The following is a 26996-nucleotide window of genomic DNA, read 5'->3' on the forward strand; positions in this document are numbered from 1 at the left end:
TTATGTCTAAAAGTTGAGAATAAAGGAAATGAGAACACCAAGACTGTTATGGGAATGTTTATTACTTTGATGGCACAATGTATTCCAAGTTGAAAGGGAGTGCAGCGATCTCAATTTCCCTCATCTGAGCCCAGATTGTCCCTGCACCATTTATAACAGTCACTTACTGCACATGCTTCTCTTCCTTTTTTTTCATACATAGCACCTATGGAGATTATGTTTTCTTTTGTCTTTTTTTTTTTTTTTATCTGTCAAGAGCACTCATGCTAAGACAGCATCCCTTTGCACCCAATGCAGCTGTCAGGCAGCATATGTTCTGTCTTTTTACCCTTCCTGGAGGAACCCCTTGTAATCTGCCGGGAGCTATTGTTAAATTGCAAGTCTAATTTCATACCACTTGACAAGATGTGTACAGTATTTGTGTGAGCACGTGTGTTTTAGCTCTTGGATTTTTTGTGCATTTACTTTGTGTGTGAGCTAGTGAACACAGGCACAAATGGAAATCTGGAAAAAGTCGGAACAGAGTGGTGTGAAAATAATTAAAATCCCTTTAATATTTGAGTTGACAGGTGGAGCAGTAAAATGACAAGCGCTGCTGAGGCAAAATTGTTTCCGGAGAGATCAAGAGAGAAGTGGGAAATATAATGGCCGGAAAAAGTTATAACAAAGGCAGAAAGCAAAATTGGATTCAAATGTAAAATAAAACTGCTGGAAAAAGTAAAGTGATTTTAACTGCAAATTATAAACCTCAACAGTTACAAGGCACATATAAAAAGTCAAAAAGTAGACTCGACTGAGCTGACACAATCCAGACTATATTCTAATATCTTTCAACATGTAATTCTCACTCTAACATCCCAGACAGTCAGATACAGTGGGTGTCTGGGATGGTAAATATTTCATTACTGAGCAAGCCCTCTGTTTCAGCAAACCTCAACAGACTTTCCATCACCTTTGCTATTTCTAACCGTCTGCAGGTCACAGTCAGAGATTTTACTTTAAATTCTCCGACACATCAATAACAATTAGGCAGCTATCAGCCGCCTAAGACAAGCCTGCTGCTTTCTTCATTAGCCTCCTATTCCACATCACACTTCTCATACAGTTTGACATTTATACCAATTAAAACATAATTAATATTGCTTATTACTGGGAAATTTTCATCAGGGATGGAGTGGCCAACCCTGAGGGCAGTGAAATGGGGGTCCATCATTCTCTTAATGGAACAAGACGACCTGCTCAATTATGGCTGTCTATCAATGTCACCACTGGGGATAAATGACTTGATTTTTTTTCTTTCGCTTTTCTCGCTCTGATTGACTTTTAATTTGTTTTTGAGGTGGAGGGAGAAAACGATGCAGCATCTCATATCGTTTGAGATATTAGAGAGAGTGCGATCCTGATTTGAGGGCTGCCGTGTTTGTTTTTCAAAAAGTGTGGTTGTTGGGCGTCAAAAAGGTTTTGTTTATCAGACAGTAACTCAAACAACATCACTGTCAATTTCACCCTACTGTGACCCACTGTAATGTTAATTTGCTCACTCATTTTCCATTTCATTGAAATAAGGCTAATAAAATGTTTGTCATTTGATATAGACACACCACATTTCCACTATTCATTAACCCAAGTGCTAGTATGAGATTCTAGAGTCTAGATCACATAAAGCCATAGCAGGGAACCGTTTTCTCTCACTACAAGGTGTCCCTCCATTTAAAAAAGAAAAGAAATTGGGTGTAATAAAATTACAAATTACCTCCAGGTCTCTCAGTACAGGATGCTCCTCTATGCCGGGGAAGAGGACCCTCATGGTGTAGGTCCTGTAGTCCAAGAAGGGGATTCCTGCACCATCCAGATCACTGGTCAGCTCATGGATGTCTGTCTGGAGCTCTGCAAATGCTGGAGGATAAACCAGATACACAAACTCTCAGATAGTCTCAGATAGTTAACAGGCCTCAGTAAGATTATCATTTGATGATTTGACAAGAGTTTCCTAAGTATAAATACATGGCTACAATATCAGCACTGGATTCCTGCAATATTGAATGACAAAACTACTAGTCACATACTGAAGGTTTCATGACTTCACTCAGCAAATGCCACTTTTATTTTTTGGCATATCTGATTAGCCATTAGCCAGATTAGAGTTAGAAAAAGAGTAAAGTGGAGAGTCAGATTCCAAGTTGGATCTACTGAGGACGAAGCACACAAGATGACCGACCGCATATCAGTGTCAGCCTTTTACCCTCTTTGCACTCCAGGGCCACACGTGACTCAAGGTTGTCCATCTGCATCTGCAGCCTCTTCAAGGTCAGGTCACTCTCACGAGACTTGCGCTTGTAGGCGATGAGCACCACCACGATGAAGAGGATGAGCAGGGCTCCGGCTGCAGCAATGCCAATGATTGCAGTGCTGCTGAGCGGGCTGTCGGATGTGATGAGGACCACACCTGGGGAAAACTCGATACCACCCACACGTGCCTTGTGATAATGAAAGATGAAGAGGCAGGTTATAGTGAGTGCATGCATGTAATACACAACTTATTTCCCCGAAAGGTTTTCATATATTAGCATCTCGTGTTTACACCTTAAATAAAAGTTAATTTAAAGTAATGGAAAAAGTTTAGTGATAATTTGACTCAGAGAGAGAGAAATAAGTGACAGTCAAACACACAAGGAAGTGAGGCAATCTTCAAGGAAAACCATATCACATATATTTATTAACTCAAAATACAGTTTCTTTTGTGAATCACTTTTAGGTCTTAAAAGCAATTACATCTTCAGAATCAGGGATCAAAGCTCCGGCAGACAGACATATTGATTTATAATTTCAGTGTGCACACACTAAATTTATTTGTGCATCTACTAATTGTTTTACAGTGATGTGTCTATCTCTGTCTAAGATGCTACAACCAGGTGGTAGCATCAGGAAGCACTTTGTTCAAAGCGGTCCCTCCTAAAACCACAAATGGAATCTTTATTGAGTTTGCTGGGGCCATAATCCCTCTTATTGAAGGCTTATTTGTTTGTCTTTTGTCTGCTTGTGGGCAGTAACAGAGCCCACACAGGTGATTGGATTAGAACTGTATTTTGTCTGGAAGTGGACAAGGAGATGGATAGAAAACAACAGAAGGAATGTTCATCTGTCCGTCAAACTGCCAGTCGATTTGCAGGTCTGTCCGCCTTCTCTACCTGTCTGTCTGTCACTTTGTGGATCACGTGCTGTATTACTCACCAGGACCTTGTGTCGACCCGTCAGGTTGGGGGACTCACAGAGCAGCTGAGTCTCTGACACTGTCAACATGCAGGGCTTCTCCCCAATTAGAACGGTGTAGTTCAGCTTTCCATTTCCACTATTGGTCGGTGGAAGGAAGTTCCGCCCCTGCACAGGAGAGATCATACATGATTAATGTTTGTGCTGTTAAAGGGAAAAGTTGTAGTTAAAGGTCCATATAAGTGAATGTAGGTGAGTGATATTGATCCTCCTACTGTACCTTCAGTATGATAGGTGATCCAGGTTTAAGCTCCAGCACCCCTGACACACTTAGAGGTTCAAATTCAGGATTTGGGTAGTAGATAAAATTGGTGGTGTTGAGTGCCATCAGAGCCTGCACATCGTCCAGTTTAAAGCCAAATTCATCGGGTCGCTCAGGGACCTCTTGCTGTCGAGCCAAGCTGATGGGCAGCTCCGGGGCTTGACACAGCATCGATGTAGGAGTGAGCACCTGGCACAACTGAGAGAAGAAATATTTATTAATGAGCAAATCTTCTGCAAAATCGTTCTCTCCTTTGCTCTGTCTTATATCACTCTTGTTTTTATTCCATTATTTGTCTTTGGCGTGGTCTATAATTTGTCATGTGATTAAAATTCTTTATTCACATCTCAAAGCCAGTTTAGTGAACAGGGACAGATTGTCCAATCGGTCATTGTCATGCCACACGCCCTTCTATATCCTTCTTACGTCTCCATTCCTCTCTGCCTGTCAGGGCATTGACAAATCAACCACTAGCACAGGTCTTATTCACAGACATTTATGTCTCATTCACAGACATCCCACATTTCCACAGTAACCTCTGTCATGCACCCATTCAAACTATTGCCTGTCACTCCTAATTGGCTCCTTAAACATCAAACTTGACAAATCCTGCAAGGCCTTCAGGACATCACTGACATTAATCCTGTATTGCTGCTGCAGAAAGGCAACTGCAAAAAAATAGTAATAATCTGCGGAACACTAAGAAATTAAGAAGAAGCTTACATCCAGAAAGTAAAGCAGCTTGAGACACAAAGCTCAGTAAAGGGACGTGAGCGCAGATGTTAAACGTGGTGGAAGCTCATGCTCAAATGAACCGTGAAGATAGCATTACTACCCTTTGTTACCATCTCTTATTTCAATAAGATCACAGAGACCCTCGTATGTCTTTACCAATCCTCCCCTGGGGAAAAGGGTGAATAGAGGATAAAACCATTTGAACTCTGTGGCTCCCCTACTGTTACAAGGGTATGGAGAGAAATTACAATATTCTCTTTTGATTCAGCTGCAACCTGTTGATTTTGACTATGCCCCATCTGAATTTTTGCCTTGACACATGCACACAGTACTGTCGTGCAGAGCCGGGCCGGTGTTAAGCCGAGGACTGCCTGCTGCTGAGAATTTTACTTTCGTCGCATGAACACACACTGTGAAATCTGTATCTACAGAGTTTATGCTGAATTCTGCCTGCCTGCGGAGGATGGTGAAGCTTTTTCTAGAACTTAGTTTTAATGGGCCACTGATGTGAGCAGGATTTCTCCCGGTTCTGCCAATGGTCAGTCCAACTGTGACGGGTCAGTGTGTTTGTTTGTGTGTATGATTGAGAGAGGGACAAAAGGGCACTACAAGCAGCTCTTCTGAAGCATTGGTGAAAAACACAAAGTTACAGATCTTTTATGTTGTGTAAAAAATGTTCACATCATTATGTAACTGTGGCTAGACTAATTTAGTTTACATATTTTCATTAAACAAATACTTACATTGAGTGTCTCATGGCCATTGTATTTGGCTCTGATGAGAGGAGTCTGAATGATGTCCAGATTAGTTCCTGTCACTGTCACTGGGGTGTGTCCACTGTAAGAGGTAAAAATTATTTATGTCAAAGGGAAAGTACAGACTATTTGGGGTGATATGAATTCCTCACAGGGAACGATATTGACGTATAGATTTGATCTCAAACTACTGGTGTAAAATGAGATGTCATATGATATTCATTATTTTCTTTTGGACCTCTTTTTTCTGACAGAAACCTGCTCTGGATCCGTAACATCCATCAGTATCTGTAACCATTGAGCGATATGCAACCTGTTGCCAAAAGAGTTCACTTAAATGTGCCTCTCTACCATACCTGTAGATGCTCCACTCAGGCTCTATCTTGGTGATGGTGGGATCCTCCACATACTCAAATCGCAGGTCTTTCTGGAGATGAGCCTTGTCTATGTTCACAGACACAGACACATTTCCATAGCCATTCAGGGAAGCGTGGGTTCGGCAGGTGAGCCACTGGCCACCCCTCCTAAAGGATGATAGGATGAAACACATGTTATTAGTACCGGATATGTCAGTGTGATTCTGTACGAGTCCCCAAATCTATAAAGGGGAAAGACAGTGCAGTTGCCTAATATTGGCTGAAAGGGTAAAGAGTTCATTGACTGAACTTTCATTTGTTAATTGATCAGTGGTGGATTGCAGTAATTAATAGTCCCATTAAGATATACTAAATGAAAGAAAATATTAAACTACACAACATTCCATGATCACTCAGTTTTTTCTTTAATACTTAATCATTGATCTAGAGATTATTAGAACAGTCGTAGGCGTTTACTCCCTAAAGTCTGACTAACACTGAGCTGTTAATAGACTTTTTAAGTGTGACTGGCAGGGTAAATTCTGACTTATTCCCCACTAACCTGAGATAAGTGCATGGCTGATCCTTAAACATGATGGACACGTTGCTCCCAGCATCAAGGTGGCTACCGGTGATGTTGACGATGGTTCCTCCAGAGACTGGCCCTCTGCTGGGCTTGAGGTTGAGAATCCTTGGGATCTACAGAAAAGGTCAAAAGTCAACCAGATGTTAAAATCAAAGTGAATTAAGGTGTTGAAATAAATGATGCACAGCATGTCATTCAATTTAACTCCAAAAAAGTAACGCAGTATTCTAAGTATAGGGCAACATTAAACAAACTAAACAGCTAATAAAACAATGCTGATGTAAGGAACTCCATGTGCCATATATTTTAAAGATTTGGTTTGTTTTCAAAAGATGTGGGCTCCAGAAAAAAGGAAATCTACTGAATGAGCATCCGCAGCTAAAAAGTCCTAGTGTTAATATCAATCCAACTCACATACACTATGCAGCGGTGGAAATGTTGCCAAGTGTTTCAAATTAAGTGAGACAGCAGCAGCGAATGTTTTCCACTGGAAGCTGCTCCTAAAGTAAATGCTCCTCAAGGTCATTTGATCTTCTTATAATCTCATCTCCAGCCTGCTGTGTAGTGTGACATCTAGACCTAACATCATATAATCCTGCACAAGGACCCCATTGAGAAATAAACCTCGGTCAGCACCCATTAATGGATTGCAGTAAAAATGATAACGCTGCATAAAATGAGCATATAGCTGTAAATTTATTTCAGACAAGAGTGTGTGAGTGTGAATGATGCTAATAATTGTGCGTAGTGTAAGAATACGGCGTGTTATGATTTTGCGAGTATGTGTGCACGGCAGAAAAATGTTTTTATAACCATCAGTGTTTCTCATTCTATGCTCATTAGTCTCACTGCTGACTCATGCACGGGAGAAATGCTGAGAGCGAGACGCGTCCTTGGTTGAACCACACCGTGTCCGATCACAACCGAGTGTACAGTACAAGCAAACCAGCATGTACATGCAGTGTTAACATAGACCGACAACCAGCAAGGTGCATGATGGGTGACATACTGTATGCAATGTGGTTGCGTTCCTGCTCCGTGAGGCAAAGCTCTGCTTGTCATCATTCCTCCACTTTAAGTTTTTTTTAACCATCAAAAACTTTTTGGGAAAATGGAGACTCACCACAAAGTAGTAGTACTTGGAGGATTTTGCCTTGAATTCCGAACTGCATTCTCCAACCCCGACACAGACCTGCACATTCCCAGTATACTGGCTCTTCTCTGCTTTACCCATCTCACACACGATCCTGGAAACACACACACACACACACACACACACACACACACACACACACACACACACACACACACACACACACACACACACACACACACACACACACACACACACACACACACACACACACACACACGTGGAATATGCAAGTTAAAAACCACATGGGGATGCATATACAGACACAAATTGTAAATGCCACACACAGAAAGATACAACCACCTCTGGAAAACCCTGTTGCCGTTTGCCTTGCCAGCAAATGTGGAGCAGATTATGTAATAAAAATGGTTCTAAAACTACATTAAAAACTCAATAAAATAATGTTTTGTTTGGCAGCAGCTTCCCCTCGAGTGCACTGCCAACTCGAGGGAGAAAAGGAACAAGTCTTTATCCTTTTACAATGACCTCAAATACAGCAACCGCTTCTGCTGGGTCAGCGTTCGCTAAGAAAGTGCTGGCACACGACTTACTTCCTTAGCAGAAGAAGCACTGGGTCTGTTGATAAGCCAACTTTAAACTAGTTTAAAATAATTTGATGAATGCCACCTGTAAGGAACCAAAGCACCGGATTAAACTCAAATGTCAACTTAAGTTAACCTCCTGAACTTTCCAGGATTATAAAGGGACTGCGTGTGCTTGTGTGTGTGTGTGTGTGTGTGTGTGTGTGTGTGTGTATGTGCTAAAATGATATGTGGAGGCCTGAATTTTTGCATTGTTGCCCTCAGCAGTGTACATTCAGACCCATTTATGAACGGCTGGGACCTAGAGACATAGATCAAACTCCAGTTTCTTCTGGTCTAGGGATGAATCCAATTTGAATTAATATAGTTTAATGGTCATAGTCTGACTAACTCACTCATTTTCTCTCTCTGTGCCTTACACACAGTGAGCACATTAACACCTTGAGGTGAGTATTCTGACTCATGATCAGTTGGTCAGACCGACTGTGGGTTACACAAGTGACACTGTGTCATATCTGCGTCTTGTTCCCTGTGTGTTCAGCTGTGGCAGTAGCAGAATCATTATGCAGAATTCATGACTTAGTTTAACTGCTGTTTTAAAATATAGTTTTTCTGCTCCTCGTGAATCTAGTAGCTGATGCTAAACATCAACTCATCGGGAGCATAATAAAATCCTAAATCTGGTGCAGCTGGAAAAGGCTATCTTCATGCATTCATTAGTTACTATAAAGTGGCTTCTGCCTCAATTGGGACTTACTGCTCTGCAGGAAATATAAGTTGGCAATGACAACGTGAGGATGTGCTATTTATTACTTAACACAATGTTTTGGAATCAGTCATCAATGTAAAATGTGACTTACTGTTCTGCAGGGATGTAGCCCTCACGTATAGGGGTGCAGTCCACTTCGGCCACCTTCACGTTACCCTGAATCTCCTTGAACTCCAGGCCCAGGTTCTCACCCCGGATAGTCACGAGCGTACCGCCCTCCCTGGGACCCCGGAGAGGGGTGATCTGTTGAAAATAGAATTTTACATTTTGGATGAGTATTTAGTTTTTCTTTCCAAACATTGTGCGACTGAGAAAAAGGGACGCAAGATGGGAGAGACGGCTGCAGTAAAGAGATCATGAATGATAGATTAATAGTGCCATTGACAGCTAAGGGGTCATGACTTTGGGTCAAGTGACTGTCATTTCTCAATCCTACATTCACTTAGATCCACAACAATCTACTACCTAAGATTAACTTGAAACTTGGCATTGGGGGACATCTGTGCAGTAATCGCTGTCCTTTGATTTATCAGTAACATCTTTCATTGCTGATGAGGAGGTTCTAACATCCATCAACACTTTACTCACACAATTACCTTTTGGCCAGAGAGTGAGTGCATACACATCATTAGGCCAGGCCAGATGGATGGATGTTAGAAACAGACACAGGGTAGTCTGTCAGCGTTGATAGTGCTGTGTCACCCTTCCCCTGAAAAATAGGGATCCCACGGATTGTCATTGAGGTCAAGGCTCTCTATATGTCTGTATAACCCCCTTGGTGATCACAGGTACAGTGCTGAGTTTGTGTGTGTGTTTGCCCTTATCTCATGGCTTGAAGCGCTAGTATTTTTTAGTATGACAATCCTTATGTGCATCAAAGGATTATATTTTTACCATTTGATTATTTTTTGAAGTGAATTAAAACAAATTAAAGTCGTTGAGCCTGAAAGGAACAAGCCAATCGAATGACAGAGGCAAGCTCAAGCCAGGTCATGCTCAACACAAGTCCTGTGGCTGTCATGTTGCTGGGAGATATCATTATCGTTTGGTTCAATGTCTCTGATAAATAAGGCTCCCTGCTGATATCTTAATGAAAAAAAAGGCCTTCTGGGAATGGGGCTACAATACATGCAATTACAAAGATTGCACACAAAGCATCGTGGCTCTCCATCTATTAGCAAATATCGAGGACGGAGAGGGAGAAAGATTTAAAGAGAAATAGTGAAGAAGGAAAGAGCGACAAAGAGATAGGGAGAGACACAATGAGGCGTTGATTAGATTTGTGACTTTGACAAGATAATTGATGGTTGGGTAGAGGCAAAAACTTAATCACTTCTCCCTCTCTGATGCTTTCTTTTTCCATCCGTCCGTCTATGTGTGTCCTCCCCTCCCCCATATTGTTGATGGGAGATGTCATTATAATGAAGCATATTAGAATGCATTAGGGCTCTGGTCGTCTTAGAAAAGTCCTAACTCCTTACCCACTGACAGTTTTTATGGGGGACGTGAGAAGGCTGCAATATGTCCCTGCAGCAGCCCCAGGGATGTAAGGAGAAGTACAGGGGCAATCTCCAAAAAATAAATCCGCAGCTGAAGACAAACACTCGGGTGCAACGGACTGATCCAGACTCTTCAGTGGATAAAAACATGATATGGGATTATCAATAAGAAGAAGAGAAGGTCAAGTAACTAAGTCCACTGTTTTGGAGATGCCTACGTGTTTCCTGTCTGACTTCCTCCTTCGGAAAAGGGAACAGAGAGGACCCTTACATTTATCATGAGGACATAGGGGAGGGGGTAAGGAGGGTGGTCTTCTTCCAACCCTTCAGCCTCCGGCTCAGCCTACCCATACGTATCAAACTCGGTCATGTAAACCAAATCCATCCTCCTCTCTCTTCATCTGGCATCTTTTCTTTGTATCCTCTAATCCTTCATCTCACCTTATCCCTCCCATCAGGTCGTTTGCCTCATGGTTTTCAGGAGCATGCTGGGTTAAGTGCGAGTTTACATGAACATGTGCGCTAAGTTGATTGATAACAAGCAAGAACGGGATGATTGATTTCTAGGTCTTACAAAGATCTAAATGTTACTACACTGAAAGTGAGAGAGGCATAGATTCTGTGAGAAATAACCTCTGTCCCAGCCACAGTTTCACAACATATAAAATGCCTATCCACGTGACTGCTGTATAATTAATACTGAAACTTTTTGATTAGTGAGACATGTGACTGCACTTAGCAGAAGGTGTGATATATATTGTTCTCACAAAATCTGTCAGTGTGAATCGCTGGTGGTGACTCAACCTCTGCTATTATGTTGAATGATTGACTGCCACATTGTCTGAGTGGTGGGGAGTATGTTCCATTGCACTGTAATTAAGGCATGAAGTAAATATATGTATAAAAAAACAACTAGCATTAATGTTGCCGTTGCTCAGCCCATGTTAGTACTACAACTATGTACTGTGTCTCACCTGTGTGATCCGTGGGTGGGTGCACTTGCTGTTGATGCCGTTGTGCTCCAGCCACTGGTTCTCAGGGTGGGGGCAGTGTTGCTTGAGGGTGCAGCGGTTCTCGCCTTTACACCAAACACAGCCAAACAGTGGGTCTGCCTTCAGACATAGACCACAGCTTCCACGCTGGGCGTCACACTTGTACAGATGGACTGAGAGAGAAGAAGGTAATGGCAGAAGGAGAAAGAGTAGAGAACTCAAGTGAGCAACCTTTTGAACGAATTATTAAAGAACTGCAAATGCCTATACATTTATTTTAACATCTAAAAATGATGGACAAACACTTTGAAAACACACAACAAACTACAATCTCAATATCTCAATGTCTTTGATCCGCTGTTTGAATATGCAAACAACAAACTGAACATTCAGAGGGAGATATTCGTTGATATCTTTGTCTCATTATCTCTCTATCCATCATCATCTCTATATATTCCTCCTCTCTCCAAGTCGCACACACTATTGCCTCCGCTCACTCACCACGCAGTTAACATATTATTACCATGGCAACGGGCCAGCCATTTTCTTTTTAATTGAGATTAGATGAATGTGTGATCTGTCCATCAAATTGTGCCCTCGGAGCTTCTTCCTACACAGGCAAAGGTAGGAGGAGGATAGAGAAGGACTCTCCAGCTCAAGCATCTCCCTCTTTTTCTCTTGACTTTTGTTGCTTCTTTTATTCCACACTCACGCTCAAGGATATGTTTTGTACAATGTATTTGACTCAGACACACACATGCGCACAACTGCAAACACACACACAAACACTGTACAAACTTTGCCTTACAGCACAGTGTCATGTTGGCATGTCATCCACAGTTTAACAATTTGCTTCCTATGCATTTCTCCACTGCCTTTGGTGAAAATGAGTTGTTTTCCAGTCAGAGAACTACAACCCCCAGCATGCGGCTGTTTTCCTGTCCCAGCATGGATCATTCACCGTGCTGAACTGCCAGTGGCCAAATTGAATGAAACTCAGCAGCTGAATGCTGAATGCATAAAAAGTCAGCAGAGTTTTCCCTTGGTATAGCTCTTTGTTTGCTCACCAATCCAGCTAGGAATAATAAACAAAATCTTTGCTTAGTTAGGTTTATAAATTCACCTTTGGCTTTGATTATATATTGGTTATTTATTACCATTATTTTGTTGAGCTGCATCTATGCCAATATTGCACTTGTGACATGTCTTCCAGTAAAGAACACTGGATTGCTGAGATGAGAAAAATGAAATGAAGGGTGAGAGGTGTTGACAGAGCAAATAAGATGAGAACAGCTGAAAAAAAAAGGTTATTTAAGAGGGGGAAGGGAGTTAGGAAAAGACAGAGAGACAAACAACAGTGAAGTGCAGGACAGACATATGGAAATAGACAAAGACAGGTAGGGGAAAGAGAGACCTACAGGAGTAAAGCGTAACAGTGGATGTGTTAAAGTTAACCACTCTACACACCAACATGAGGGGATGGATGCTGCACCTCAGCACACCGCCCGCCTGTTGCTATGGAAACCGGCTCCAAGGGCAATAATGGGGAGGCAGCGGCTGTACTGTGTGTAAGTGTGTGTGTGTGTGCAAGTGAGAGTTTATCAGAGACTATGTCGACTTAGTGTGTGTGTGTGGTATGAAGGCAATAACAAAGAAAGCTCATATGGAGATATAAGTCTATTGTGTGTGCATGCACGTGTATATACACGCCTCCATGCATGCATGCTCACCTTTGTTGTGGGCGGGGTTGTCAATGCTGAAATCTCCGTTCCAGATGACGGTCAGCTCCACGGGAAGACTGCTCATCTCCATCCCATCATAGAAATACTATCGCCATGGCAACCACAGAGAGAAGGAGAGATGGGGAAGAGAGTATAAGGAGTGAAAGAGAGTAAAATAAGCTGTCGAGCTACTTTAAACTGTCTATTATCTCCAAGTACAAAAGCCTCCAGTATCACAACACTGCTCTGAATGCAAAACACATGATCAACAGGTGGCTGTACAAACAATGAATACACACACACATACACAATCACACACTATACACACCAGAGAGCTTTCAGAGAAGAGATTATTTTTTTTATTTGTTTTTTTAACACCAGCAGCATGGAGGGTTGATGCTAGAATCATAATTTTCCGCTAAATTACAGTTTCCCCTCCTTCACTGCTCAATCAAACTACAATATTTGGATTGTACCGTGATTATACACACACAAATCCTACACACAGACACTGACACACACTCGGAGTGATGAAGATAGACAGGAAGATGAGATGTTATTGTATCAACACATGATTTGCATCAAGACGAGCACAAAGCCTTTTTCATGCTCGTCTTTCATTGCTGTCAATGCGTTATTCAGTCAGTAAATGGAGCCTGATTGCAGGGATGGAGGAGAGACAAAGTAAGACTCCTTGCTCTTCACCCAGTGTCTATCTAATAGAACAAAAACTACCTCAGCTGGAATGACAGTGAATGCATGTGGCTGTCTGTGCGTATCAGATATCAAAAAAGTATAATGGTCACTTTCATAGGTAAACTTTATAGAGACGGGGCATCTTTATGGAGATTGTGTTGGTATGTGGCAGTGACACATTCAAACATACGCGCACACACTCCTTACCGATGTGTTTTGACACTGCACTGAGGAGCTGTTGAAGCGCAGGGCAGGAACTCGGTGCTCGTTTCCCTGGATGGTCAGCAGACACTCGTACCCCCTCTGGCCAGACTGGGGCTGGGGGAGGTTCTTTGCTCGTAGTGTGATAGGCTTCACCACGTTGACTGGAACCAGGATGCTCTCTGCAGGCAGCAACTGGGGACACCCCTGGAAGAGAAGAAAATGAAAGATATTGACTACTCTCAGTGCATGGGTCTAACGCAGAGTTGGAACTAGTTGACAGTTACTCGGAGAGATGCACATTTTGAGTAATTAAAATTGTTCAGAGGTGTTAGAAGTTCAGTTAGCCTGTCATGTGAGACGCACAGTACAGTAAACAACCCTTTTTTTTGCATTTTAAAGTGTTGGGAAGAAAACATGTTTTTTTTTTAAACAGTTGATATCTTTGACGTTACAGTGATATTAAAATGATTAACATTTTTAATCTGTGTGGAGACCCTGAGAATGGTTGCTAATTGCTAATTCCTCAAACCTGACTGACAGACTGTTTTGTAAACTCACTGAGCCATCAGCACTCTCATCATTTATCCCGTCAGGTAGCAGACACCGAACACTACTCCACCAACATTAATTTAATTTAAGGACACAGCCACTTGAGCTTGTGCTTCTTTATTTAGTGTTTTAGGGCTTTTATATGTGGTAGCTCCTGCTGGGATGAGATCAGCTGTCTGTCGGTGAGACGGTCCTAGGACCTGCTCACATTCAAGGGCCAGCTCGATGGGCGCTCTGCTGTCATTATCCACAGGAGGGAAAATGAAAGATACAATGAAACAGACTGTTATACAGAGATAATGTGATCTCTCACTTTTTATTTGTATGGTTGGCTGATGTGTCACTAATGGATCAAAATAAGGTGGATTTCTGCTTGTCCAGTATTTTTGGGTGACAATGAATGACAGAGATACCGAGAGCAAGAGAGAGAGATGAGTCACTTAGCAATTGTAGGTCTAAAATTAACAGCCAATCAATTCAGGTGCAAGTGGCTGGCTAAATATAGAGCACCTATGAATTCCCTGAAAAGAGGAGAGGAGAGAGGAGGACAGGTGAGAAGGGGGCAGAGATGGACATGGAAAAACAAAAACAAAGTCGAAGAGGAGGACAGAGAGGACAAGTGGAGGGAGAAAAGGCAGAGGCAGGAAAGTGACTGGCCAGCAGAAGGGAAAGGTGATAAGTGAGGTAAGAGAGGGTAAAGATAGTAAATAGAGAACAGCACTTCCCTAAGTACTTTGCAAACTGTTTCATGTTTTCGCTGAAGAGTGGTGGATATGAGAGCGAGAGCAAAATAGGCGGAAATGAGAGCGAGAGGAACAACAAAAGAACAGAGTGACTGAAAAAAATAAAAAAACATTGAGCGTATGCGACAGGAGGAGCCTTAGCATGTCAAAGAGGGTGAAAAGAAGGAGAGCAGATAAGGTGAACCCCTGCATGGATGGTGCTGGGGGGAGTGAAGCATAGCGCACGTTGAACCGGGTGATAACACTTGTTTGAAGTTCATTAAAAGCCACTTGATTGGGTTAGGCTGAGTGACTGACTGGATGGCTGCGTGGTGAGGGGGGGGGGGGGGGGGGGGGGCTGTGTAACACTATTCACAAAGTCATTATAGATAAATGACACACAGGGTGAGTGAGTGCAGTCGGGGGGAGGAAGGAAGAGGTGGTGCACGTGTGTTTGCTCTTCCAAATCTCATTTTCCTAAGAACGAAGGGTCGTATTTGGAGAATGAAAATGATTGGGAAAGCAAAGAGATACAGTCCATTTTTAATCACGCCTCTTCCAGTAAATACACTGGAACTATGGAGACAATAAAAATAAATTTGATCTGGTTTGTGGACATGAAGGCATAGGAAGCACTGGGGTATGACTTAACATGGTGACACACAGATCTGCACTGATAGTGGCCAATGGTGATGGAGTCATAGGACTGCATGCACGCACGCACGCACACACACACGTTCACGTACACACACACACACACACACACACACACACACACACACACACCAGAAACCCGAGACTCACCATATCACCGGATTCAAGGTTAAAACACTGGCATGTGAGCGTATGCGCACTATTAAATGCATGCAAACGCATTCAAGAACTACAGCCTTGGAAATGCACTGCATGTGTAAGATAAACGCCACAAGTCAAAGACAGACAGGATGATTTGCATCATCTGCTTCTGTGACAACATGTCATGGAAAACTTCAAAATGCAAATTCAAACAGCTGCGGACTACATGCACACACATGCACACTATTTCACCATTTCATTAACACCCTTCAATTGTCTTTACAACACTGACAGAGTGATTTTTTTTTTTAGAGCTACTGTACAGATTGCATACGCACACACACCTATAATTCCTCATGTCTGCTTAAATCAGTAAAATCTAAATGAATCTTTTTCTCACCATTTTTATTTTGTGACATAGGAAAGAGCCAAATATATAAAGCACAATTAATGCCTCATTTGCCTCAACAAGAATGAAAAATTCATGCTGTGGAGAGGAATCTACATGTAAGCCTTTAATGTGTTTAATAGCCTGTTTTTTCTTCTACTTAGCACAGTTTTTCTGTTTGTTAGTATTGTATACATGCACACTCATATTATACACCATGAGTGTTGCCAGCCGGCCCTGAGGCAAAGTGGGCTTCCAGTGGTGTGGACAAACACGTGTGTGTGTGTATCCTAGTTGGCTACTGATGCTGGTGGTGTTGGCAGTGATGCTCACCGTGTCCTGTTAAGATTCATGTCAACGTTAAGCTGATCTAATGCCTGTGCCTTTTTTATTGCTACCCCCCACCCTCTCGACCTCCGAGGTGTGATAAATAAAAGAGGAGGCAACTTGAAGTCACCACACGTGTACACAAACCGCACACCGCATGAACCCATAAATATGCACATGCTCTCGCGCTGTGACACCATACGGACAGAAAACTTCAAATTTACAACTCTTCACTCAACCACGCTGATGACTGCTGAATTCAGACCAAGGAGGTCAGAGTGAAATTGATTTGTGGCGCTCATATAAGTCATACATTACATGAAGGAAATTCAACGTGTTCCTGAAATTATTTCAGAATGAATGCAGATCATTGACACTTAAAGCTGAAACCTACTGACATCTTCTTGAGAGGATTATTTAGAGTAACAGGATAATTGTTTCTAGAAACATTCTGCCAAGGATTTAGTGGCTTTGTCAAAACCTGGACACATTTTACCAAACCTATGTGCAGCGGTAGATAACTTTGGAGTTATGTAACTTCATTTGTATTTGTGTTAAGCAACAATGTTTTTCCTCGCGGCTGAATGAATAGATAACTGATCTAAGTACAGTAGTAGGTGAGAGGCTTATACATGTCTTTGGGTGGGAAGATGTGAACTTCAGTGACGGTCCAACAGTCACGTAATCAAGGATTGGCACTCAAGCACTGGGAAGAGAGAAGTACCTGTCGATAGCATGACTCATCATAACCACATAATAAGCACTAACTTCTGAAAAACAAGTTGGCGCCTTTCCTTTTTCCCCTATATAATTATCCTCAGTTTTCCATCTATCTATAACAGACTCTTTTTCTATGACCTCATCTCTGATTCGTCTTCATGCTCGTGCTTTATTCCTCCTTCATTTATCTCTCCGTCTAAACCAAGCCAGTGTTGTTCGTCCTGCTTGGCTCGCTGACCCTTTCCTTATTTCTCTTATCAACTCCCTCTCACTGATTCTCGCTCCCCCCTCTCTTTCCTGACTTCTTTTCTTCTCGGGGACCTACTTAGATCTGATAATTAGAGGCTGGTTGGTGGTGTGAAGGGTGGAGATGGGGAGAGTGACAGTGAGCAGGAAGCAGAGTGGGAGCTGTGAATGTAAAAGCCCTTGGCATAGTTTCAAGCAAGGGAGGGCGAGAGTGAAAGAGAGAGGCAGGCCCGTAATTATAGCAGTGTGAGGTGTGAAGATGAGGAGGATCTTAAGTTTTCAACCACACACACACACACACACACACACACACACACACACACACACACACACACACACACACACACACACACACACACACACACACACACACACACACACACACACACACACACACACACACACACACACACACACCTTGTGGTTACCAAGAGCTCCCTTAACTGGCCTCTGTTTTATCATCTCCTACAGAGCCTCGGGCAAAGACACTCTCCTGCTCTCCGTTTCCCCCCCCCCATCCCTGCTACTCCCATCCCACCGTCCAATCCCCACCTCACCACCTTCCTACCGAATATCTTTTCCCATATTCTCACTCACCTGCATTGTCAATAATAGTCCATCATACCATGAAATAAGCACAGTAAGTCTCTAAAATAAGTTTGGACCTTTTATCGTCCATTTTTTTTAAAACATTGATGTGATTTTCACGCCATTAGAACAATCCTTATGCCAGAGCAGTTTAAGTGGCATAATGAAACTCCTCAGTATTCTTTCGGTGTCTTCATTTAGAAATTTTGTCTCTCACTTTGTGTCATTTCCTTTCTAAATTTTGACATATCCATTTTCTCTTCACTTTGTAAAATACTCACTGGTCCTCAGCAGTCATTGGCTTTGTGTGACATTGATTTGTCCATGAATCGAACCAAAGCACCTTTTCCTTCCATCCCTGGCTTATCCCGACAACTAACAGCTATTACTGCTGGCATTTAGCTTCTTTAATAAAATAAAATTGATCACTTGATCAATAAGCTCCTGGTTAATAAACTCCCAGGCATCGATCACCTCGGCAGAGACAGGAAGTAACAGTAATATGTGCTTGGGGAAGGTGATATAAATTTAGTAAGATTTATATATTTGCGTGCTTTGAATAGTCCTGCCACCTGAATAGGTTAGGATATATGCTTGGTAGATCAGGATGTGAGCATGCTCTGTTGTAGACAGGCAGAAGTGAAATTTTCTTCTGTGGTTTTCATCATTTCGAAAGAGAACAGAAGTGTCCTCATTTGCTGTATGTGTGACTGAGGTAGAAGTGTCCCATATGCAGGTAAACAAGCACGGCCTATTCGTTACTTCTTCAACACAACAGTAGTGGTCCGGAATCCCGTTTGGCTATTTATTCAGTGTAACCAATTGGAACTGCATGCCTTTTTTTTGTCCGTGAGGCTCAGCAGAATGGTTAAGTCCTTGAGATGTGTGGAGGGCAAACAGGGATGTGGCCTTGGCTAATGTGGGGAACAGGCAAACGTGTGATCCGGGTGCCCATATCATTGCTGGCATGAATAAAAAGGCACCCACTGTACGCCCAGGCTTGGCTTTAACTCTGTCCTGCCATGCATACTAACAACAAGCTCAACCAGGAGGGAGATTTGCATGGCCTCAGTCATTAGCATAGTGTTAAGGGATTATTCAGATCACTGCCTGGAATCCCTTAATTGTAATAGTACACAAAATTCATCTCCCGCAGAAAGGGGGCATCCCATTTCATAAAGCAAAGTTGACACGTTTTCTTTCATGAAATTTGGGAATGATTCAATGAATGGTTGTTTGTGTGTGTGTCTAAATCATTAATTCAAAATGGTAACCAAAAACCTGGCAGCAAATGCATGACCTTGGATTGGACGGGTTAATTAAAGGCAAATTAAAAGTCATTAAGCCTGAAAAACACCTGCCATTTCAAAAACAACATGTCAAAAAACAGGGATGTCATTAATGTGCTAATACCAAATCCCCCTCACTTTATTTATGGGTTCTTTTAGTCAGCAACACAATAGGAGGGGATTCACACATTATTATCCTCAGTCAATATTGACCACCATCGCCCGAGTTAATTGAAAAAGTAAACTTGCAAAGACTCAGGCTTGGGCCTGACTAAGCAGAAGGTTCAAAAGGATAATGAAATGGTGGTAAAAGAAAATAATATTGTCTGTGCAGGTTGAATGGCTCAGGGGAAGCACGGGTGGAATAACGCAATGGAGAACAGACTGCTCATCAAAGGAGGCAATCTGGCTAAGCTTGTCCCTGACTGTCATGCAGCGTCTGCCACCGCAGACATGAGCACTAGTGATCTTCATCATAGCTCACCTCAGGCTAGGATTAATAGGCCACTAACTCCCTGTAAAACCCTCCCCTGTAAACTACGTGAACTGGCAGGGTGCAGGCGGGCAAAAAACTGTAAACACACAAATACGCACAAACATAGAACTACATAGAATCGTGTAGATAGAAAGACATACCAGATGTTGTGTACAATATACATGTACAGACACGCACCTAAACCATTCATTACCACATAGCACTGCTCTGACGGCCGCCACTGTGGCAGTGACTCTAAATCAGAGTGGGACCTCTCTCACAGGAAGGGACGTGGGCGGGTTTGGGGCATTCACTGAATGTACCCCATCCAGTGAGGCGCTTGTCCTCTGCAGCAGAGCAGCCTAATTACAGTGGGCTCTGCTTCGACGGGAATAGAACTGGCTGCCAATACTATTGATAATTCACACAGACTAAGCTGTCGCAGGGAATAGGGATGGGCAAGAGGAAATGGCTCAGTTTTATTAGCTTCCACTGCCCTTTGATGTGCAATCAAGAGCGGGACATGCCAGGAGACTCATGCCAGATGGAAGCTCAACGGCTGAAAGGTGTCTTCAATCCTTTTAACACAACTCTTTTTGCATGTGAAACCTAAAATGATAGCTATTAGTCTCATGTAGCCAAACATTTCCCCTCAATTTATTTCACCGTTTTATTACTTAGCTGGCCCACAACGAAAAGGCTGTCTGGAGCTCGTCAGCATTAAAAACCATGGGGATTCTTGGAACTGCTCTCAATGGGCCACGGTCTGACTGTCTTTGAGCCTGCAGGCAGAGGTGCTACTAGAAATTTGGGGCCTCCTGAACATGCCACACACCTCGAGGGTTCCACTCCCTTATTAGCACCTATGAGAGGAGGTGATAACTGAACAACTGGAGTCAATGTAAGAACAAGAAATAAGTGAATCTAGTAAAAGACTTTCATAGCAAGCTTTGGCTTGGGGCTCACCTCAGGCTTCTTGACTCGTCCCTCCTGGAAGGAGCATGTGCGAGGGTCGTGGGTACAATCGTGTCTGTACTTACACCAGTGGCACTGGTAGGGACTACTCACACATGACAGACACCTGTGTGGAGAAAAGAGGAGAGAGAAGACAGTGTTGTGAAAATAATACTGAACTGCAGCCAATTTCCAACAATTAAGCAATCAGTGTCTTTATTCTTATTCAATATGAAGTGATACTGTGACAAGTTATCTGCTGGAGCAGTCCACCTTGAGAAAGAAAGAGTGACACAAACTGACAACAACTGTTGCATACTTACTACTGCATTCCACATGAGAAATGTAAATTCCACTGAAACGCATAAGCAGATGTAGACTTACGACTTGTGCACGCTGCAGTTGTAGAAAACAAAGCTGGTATTTGCGAATGCCAGGCCTGTCTCCTTGGACTTGAGAAAGAGCTGCACAATCTGGTGGTCACCTAGAGAGAATAAATCATAATCAATATTATAGATTATAGAATAGAATAGAAAAACTCATTTATAAAACCCAATATTCAACTTTTAAAACAAACACAGGGGAGGACCACTGCTTGTATGAGGATTGTTTCATTTCATTGTTCACATATCCTTTTTCAACGTCTTGTCACATTAGATTTTCCAAAGAAGAAAAATATGATTTCACTGCTTTGAGCCACAGGTGCTGAGCCTGTTGCAGTGTTAAATGTATTTTCTTAAAAGAGACTAAAAGAGAGAGAGAGAGTAGCAGGGGTTTGTTGGGTTAAGTCTCTCTATCCCTTTCGCCTTACAAGAGACAATAAAAGTTGGCGGGCACACATTTCCCTTGGGATGGGAAATATTCCCCTGGAAAAGTCTTTGAAAGTGTCTTTGACAAGGTAGAAGGGGAAGAAGATAAATCAAGAACCATGTGTGTGTTTGTGTGTGTGTGTCTTTGTGCAAGTGTGTGTGTGAGTGTGCGAGCTTGCGCCTCATCTGTATTTGGTGTGTCCTTTTGTCTGGCCCTAATGAAGGCATTCATGTTTAATTCAACAGCACATCCACACATCTAGCTGCTCTCTCTCTTCTCTACCTCTGCACCTCCCTTTCTCTCATCACCACTCTATCTCCACACACAGGACTCTTCCCTCCCTTCCACACTGCGACTCTTTCTTCTCCCCCGTGTCTCACTCCATCTCTTTAACAAAGAAGGAATCATTCATCAATCACAGTAAAAGCACTGCTGACAACGGATCTGTCCTAATTAGGCCACCTAAATGTTACCTTGAAGCCTGCTAACACTATCTATAGTCCCCAAGCTTCGACTAATGAGGACTAGTAAAAATGGAGGATGAAAGGTTCAAATATAGGCAAAAATGTGAAATATTTTCCTCTTCCCGACACAGGAAAAGGATATAAGTGTGTGTTTATAGTTGTGGGAGAAAGACAAAACAAATGATTTTGAATTTATGTGTGTCTCAGAGTACATATTTACTCATCTATATTTGCATAACTGCAGCATCACCAGCTTTACATATGACTGACATGGCAAATATTGAATAAATGTTTTTAATTCCCCAATGCACCCTAAGGCTCGCCGTCAGCTGTACATCTGTGTGCTGCCCTTCTGTGGATTACTTTTATTGCAGTGGTTTCATGTGTTTGTTCATGGAAGTGTATGTGTATTCAATTCTTCTGTTTAATGTGGGTTTACACTAAATGATGTAAATGACTTTAATCAAGACTTAACTGTTTAGCTTTTGAATCCATTATCTAAACAATATATAACAATATATTTTTGAAAATAGGAAACAAGTGTGAATGCAATTTTATTACACTGGCAGTGGTGGGCTCTAAAAACCATCAGTGAACATTCCTTGTATATTTTGAGCATTATTGATGAATCACCATTTTTTTTTTCCGTCTATTTTCTCTTTTCATTAATGTTTCTTTTTTTGTGGGACTATGGAAGGGTGGCATCTTCATTATCTCAACATGAGGACACATTGAGGGTTGGTAATGAAGGATTGTTTGCCTGGGGACAGGCCTTCCCAGATGGGAGCGTGGTTCAATTAGACCAAGCTTAGCCAACCACGGAGAGGGGAAGTGAGGAGCAGGGGAATGAAAAAAAAAAAGACAATCTTCCCTTCTTTGCTTGAGGAATGAATAAAGTCAGAAATGTTATAGCTGTTTGCCACTTGAAAGCAGTGGAAACAGTGAGATTGTCTGCAGGGACTGTGTAATCTCCAGGCTCCGCATTAGCCACATAACTGTGGTAAGAGCACTTGGCTGTGCAGCTTGATATTCTCCTTTTTTGCACTGGGGTTAACTAGGGTCCCATCACTCCCTCTGGAACATATCCACTTTGAGGGAAGGTGGTAAATAAATCCCACAGCAGACTAATAACTAATGTTCACTCAATTACTAAACATATCCTAGGGCAGTGCTCCAAGGCCTGCTGAGTTACTGATGGCGATGAGAAAACAAAATTCCATGTCATACTAGCCCTGGGTCTAGCATGCTTCTGACAGAAGGAAAAACATCCAGATAGACATGTATGTTTGTATCCAACAGGTGGTCAAATGTTGTGGAATCTTTCAATTATGATATATAGTACTTAATATTACACAGTAACATTTTAACAGGTTATCGGTAGACTTCCTCCATATTACCCCAGGTGCTCACCTTTATCAACAATAATGCGTGGCATCTCCTTCTCAGCAGGTGAAAAGCACTTGATTCGGTTTCCCTCCACCAAGCCGTTCATCTCAGCCAGGTCCTCAAAGGTGCAGTTGACACCGGCAGAAAGTTCTGGGACATTATGGGCTTCCAACACCAACTGTAGAAAGACAAATATTTAAAAAAAAAAGTGTTCAAACAGCCAGTTGGTATTTTGCATTCTTTGCGATGCAAGGAATAATAAAAACTAACTAACTGCTCTTTATACCTGGGAACCATTGTGAACTTCTGTAGTTTTTTCCCCTTTGTTATTAAATGTTTTATCAGGCCATTCTTTCCTCACGCAGGTCACGCTGACATGTCATTTACTATAGTTCACTGTAGTGAATTGTCTGTCTCTACCAGTCTGATAAGAGTTAAGCTGGCTCATTCCCCCAATTGCTGTTGCCTTAGCAACCAGGGTTGTGGAACAGACCCTACTCATGTAGTATATGGATATGATAAGGTAGACAGCCAAAACAAACAGCAAGTGTCTCTGTGTCTCAAGGGTGATGGAGTTAGACATAATTGGACCATATGGTTTATATACAGCCTGAATTGGGGTACATTGATGCTTTCTAACTTGTACGCCTTATCTCTCTTAGTATTTATCGATCAAGCATCAAGAAACGCTTCCGCTTAACATATCATCCGAGTCTCCTGAGACCTCTTTCATCACAAACTGACCATCTCAAAAATGTCCATCACATTCAAGATCAGAGATTGAACTGTGTCCCAACCTGTTATTATGTTACCAAGACTCCAGCGTCTGTGAGCACTTCAGATCGGTTTTGGAGCCAGTGTGTTCTTCAAATACGACTTGATCATAATATTACTCATGCGAGGCACAGCTGCAAGTTCTGTGCAGAATAAAGATCGGTCTGCAGGATGGTCAGTGGCAAGAGGAGCCACACTCTTGAGTTGATGAGGCATCAGATGCATCTTAACAACATCAAAAACACTGACGCAAAAAGACGACTCAAAAACTGAAAGCTGTGTCATCTTAGCAGCACATATTTGACACGCACAAGCGCTACAATCTTTCTCACCACCTCCCATAATGCCTTGTGGCATCAATGAGCTGTATGGATTTCACATTCAATCTCAATGTCCTGACTGCCTGGCTCTCTGAGGGGGAAAAAAAGTGTGATTTTGGAAGAGAGCGAAAGAAATGATAAACGCAGAAAGTCATTGTAAGTGGAGGGATGAGGAGTTAGAAGAAATGGAACAAGCCAATTGAATGTAGATGGCTGAAAAGAGAGTAAGGACAAGAGGAGGAGAGAACTGGAAGGAAGGTGAACAAATGAGTCAGTGAAGAATGGAGGAGATGAGAGAAGGGCAGACATAAAAGCTGCTGGACAGGGAGAGAAAAGAGGACTCTGGGAAATATATAATGCAAAATTTCCCACTTAATTCAAAAATGCTGCGTTAGCTCTCTGCACCTAAGAAAAAACTGGCTTCAGGTGGACCCCGAGGGTAAAAAACCCCGCTGTCCTTGAATAAGAAGAAAAAAAGAGGATGAGGGAGGTACTGCAGGTGGAGTGGGGTCAAGACCAAAATATACATATTGATAGAAAAGTGTGTCTACAGCGGGCCTTGGTCTGGGCATTGATTTGAAGCGCAGTCCATAGTACACTTGTGATGTGAAGCTGAAAGCTGCCTCAGCGCCAGAAAAGGGCTGACCCGCACTGTTTTTATATTGCTGTTTAATGAAAAGAAGGCAGCGCGGATGAGAACGGATACAGAGCTTCCCACATAAGATGGACAGTGCATGACCAGGCGTCTATCTCCAACACATCGGCTCCTCTCATTCGTTGCTCTCTCTACAGTACCTCTCACCACCTTCTTCTCCCTCTTCAATTTATTTTTCCTTTTGAGCAGGGAATGCAGCCAGATCTTGAGTTTCCTCAATTGCATTAAGAGTCGTCACGGCCAAGCCTAGTCACAGCAGGGCTGAATAAATATGAAAATAACCTACTCGTGTTAACAGAAATATCCGCCACACATACGCGCGCCTCCGAAATAAAACACCTTGTCTCATGCTGAGGAGATATAATGATGGGCTGTTCATGTTGCCATGATAAAGAAAAATAGCTGCAAAGAGAATTATTCAGAAGCCACAAAAAAGACAGGTGAAAGAAAACATTTCACTCAAACTTCATATTCTCTAACATTGAGTATTGCAAAGTCACAAAATCTGCTTACAAATGTCCCTGCTCGTATTGTACTTACTTTGACATTTTATTGTAAGGTATGAATCCTTATAAATGAATAGATTAATCAATTATAATTGTAATTCAGTCACATTTTTATTTGTGTTTGGAGCTGTTGAAGCTTTTGAAATGAAAAGATGCTTTATGAAAAACATCAACATTAAGCATAACAAAATAAACTTTTCATAAAGAACAGAACAACCTGAGAGAATACAAATCAAAGAAAAAGTAGGATTTTTTCCTTTGAAATGCTCTGATTTCAGCAGTGAGTGACTCTGTTTCTCGTGAGAAAGCCTTGGCTTATCAGGGCAAACAAATATTTAATAACACAAAGGTTAAGTAGGAGCCCCTGTCTGTCTGGCAGAAGCCTCTGCCCTGCAATCAGTTGGATGGGTGATCTGTGGCACAGCCTTTGGGTAAAGCCTGCTTGCGGGAAAAGGTTAAACACTCTCCAAAGGCTCAGGCTTGAGCAACATAACACACACAGACACACAAACACACACCCCATGAATATCATTACAGTGATGCAGAGGTTTGTCTCCAAAAAAAAAATCACTACCTCGTGACCCCTCGGAGCAACACGGATGGAGAAATAGTCATTCAGGCTCGACCATGGAAAATAATATTGAATATTGATGCACTTTGAGATTCAATTTCCAAACCACCATTAAAAAGGAAATGGAAATTGAAATGTGACCCAGGCCCAGTGAAAAATGATCATCAAATCAGAAAAGACGCAAGTGAAGAAAAAGCCACAGGTCCATATTGGATTCATTTGATTCAAAGGAAGCACAAGCATAAAGCAACATAGAGTGTTACTCCAATTCTTGCAGAGAGATATTTTTGTTGCAGTGGATCAACAGGTCCTTGCACATGAATCAATACCCTTCAACAATCATAAACAATCCAGGCACTTTAAGTCTGGCAGCTGTATTACAATGAGATGTCCAGGGGGGAAAGTGTCGCATTTAGCTGCCAACAATCACAATGAACGCAGCTGAGCTAAAATGTGAGCTGTTAATGATTGTTGACATTTGTTGGGAGAGTGTTTCACAGAACATGACTGTAAGTAGCGAGGTCAGGATTTGTAGGACGCATGTTGGCAGGCGGTACAATAATGTAAAGCAAGATTAGAGAGTTAACACTGGCTTCTAATCAGTATCTGAAACATAATTACATCGCACTACGAATGATGCTTGAGTGTGTAATATTGTCAATATGCCAGACGTGATTTTCTCACAAGCATTACATTGAGCAATCCTCACAGCAAGGAAGGCTCCTCTAAAACCAATGTTTGCTCCAAGTGTTTCTTCCTTATCGAGAGAAAAATATATCCAATTACTTGAATTCAGATTGTCACATTTTATCCTCCACATGGCACAAAGAAGTACAGTAATAAAGCTGTGAGTTAAAGCCAACTAGTATCTATTTCAGAACATCTGTAAAGCAGGTTACAGATGTTCCGAATAAGGC

General features: G+C 42.1%; 1 protein-coding gene across 2 annotated transcripts in view; it reads right to left on the reverse strand.

The window, feature by feature from the left end:
- plxna4 (plexin A4) overlaps positions 1 to 26996 on the reverse strand; it is a 202164-nt gene that overhangs the window by 28815 nt on the left and 146353 nt on the right. For both annotated transcript variants that reach the window (XM_047336137.1, XM_035621547.2), the window contains exons 7-21: positions 23278 to 23431; positions 20978 to 21077; positions 20606 to 20720; positions 13544 to 13744; positions 12650 to 12746; positions 10902 to 11092; positions 8520 to 8671; positions 7088 to 7211; positions 5941 to 6077; positions 5379 to 5546; positions 5011 to 5104; positions 3491 to 3730; positions 3232 to 3378; positions 2243 to 2477; positions 1754 to 1896 (exon numbers count right to left, since the gene is read on the reverse strand). In XM_047336137.1, the coding sequence (XP_047192093.1) occupies positions 1754 to 1896; positions 2243 to 2477; positions 3232 to 3378; positions 3491 to 3730; positions 5011 to 5104; positions 5379 to 5546; positions 5941 to 6077; positions 7088 to 7211; positions 8520 to 8671; positions 10902 to 11092; positions 12650 to 12746; positions 13544 to 13744; positions 20606 to 20720; positions 20978 to 21077; positions 23278 to 23431 (2298 nt within the window). The remainder of the gene's footprint in view (positions 1 to 1753; positions 1897 to 2242; positions 2478 to 3231; positions 3379 to 3490; positions 3731 to 5010; positions 5105 to 5378; positions 5547 to 5940; positions 6078 to 7087; positions 7212 to 8519; positions 8672 to 10901; positions 11093 to 12649; positions 12747 to 13543; positions 13745 to 20605; positions 20721 to 20977; positions 21078 to 23277; positions 23432 to 26996) is intronic.

Source organism: Scophthalmus maximus, chromosome 12, assembly GCF_022379125.1.
Source record: "Scophthalmus maximus strain ysfricsl-2021 chromosome 12, ASM2237912v1, whole genome shotgun sequence".
Lineage (NCBI taxonomy): Eukaryota > Metazoa > Chordata > Actinopteri > Pleuronectiformes > Scophthalmidae > Scophthalmus > Scophthalmus maximus.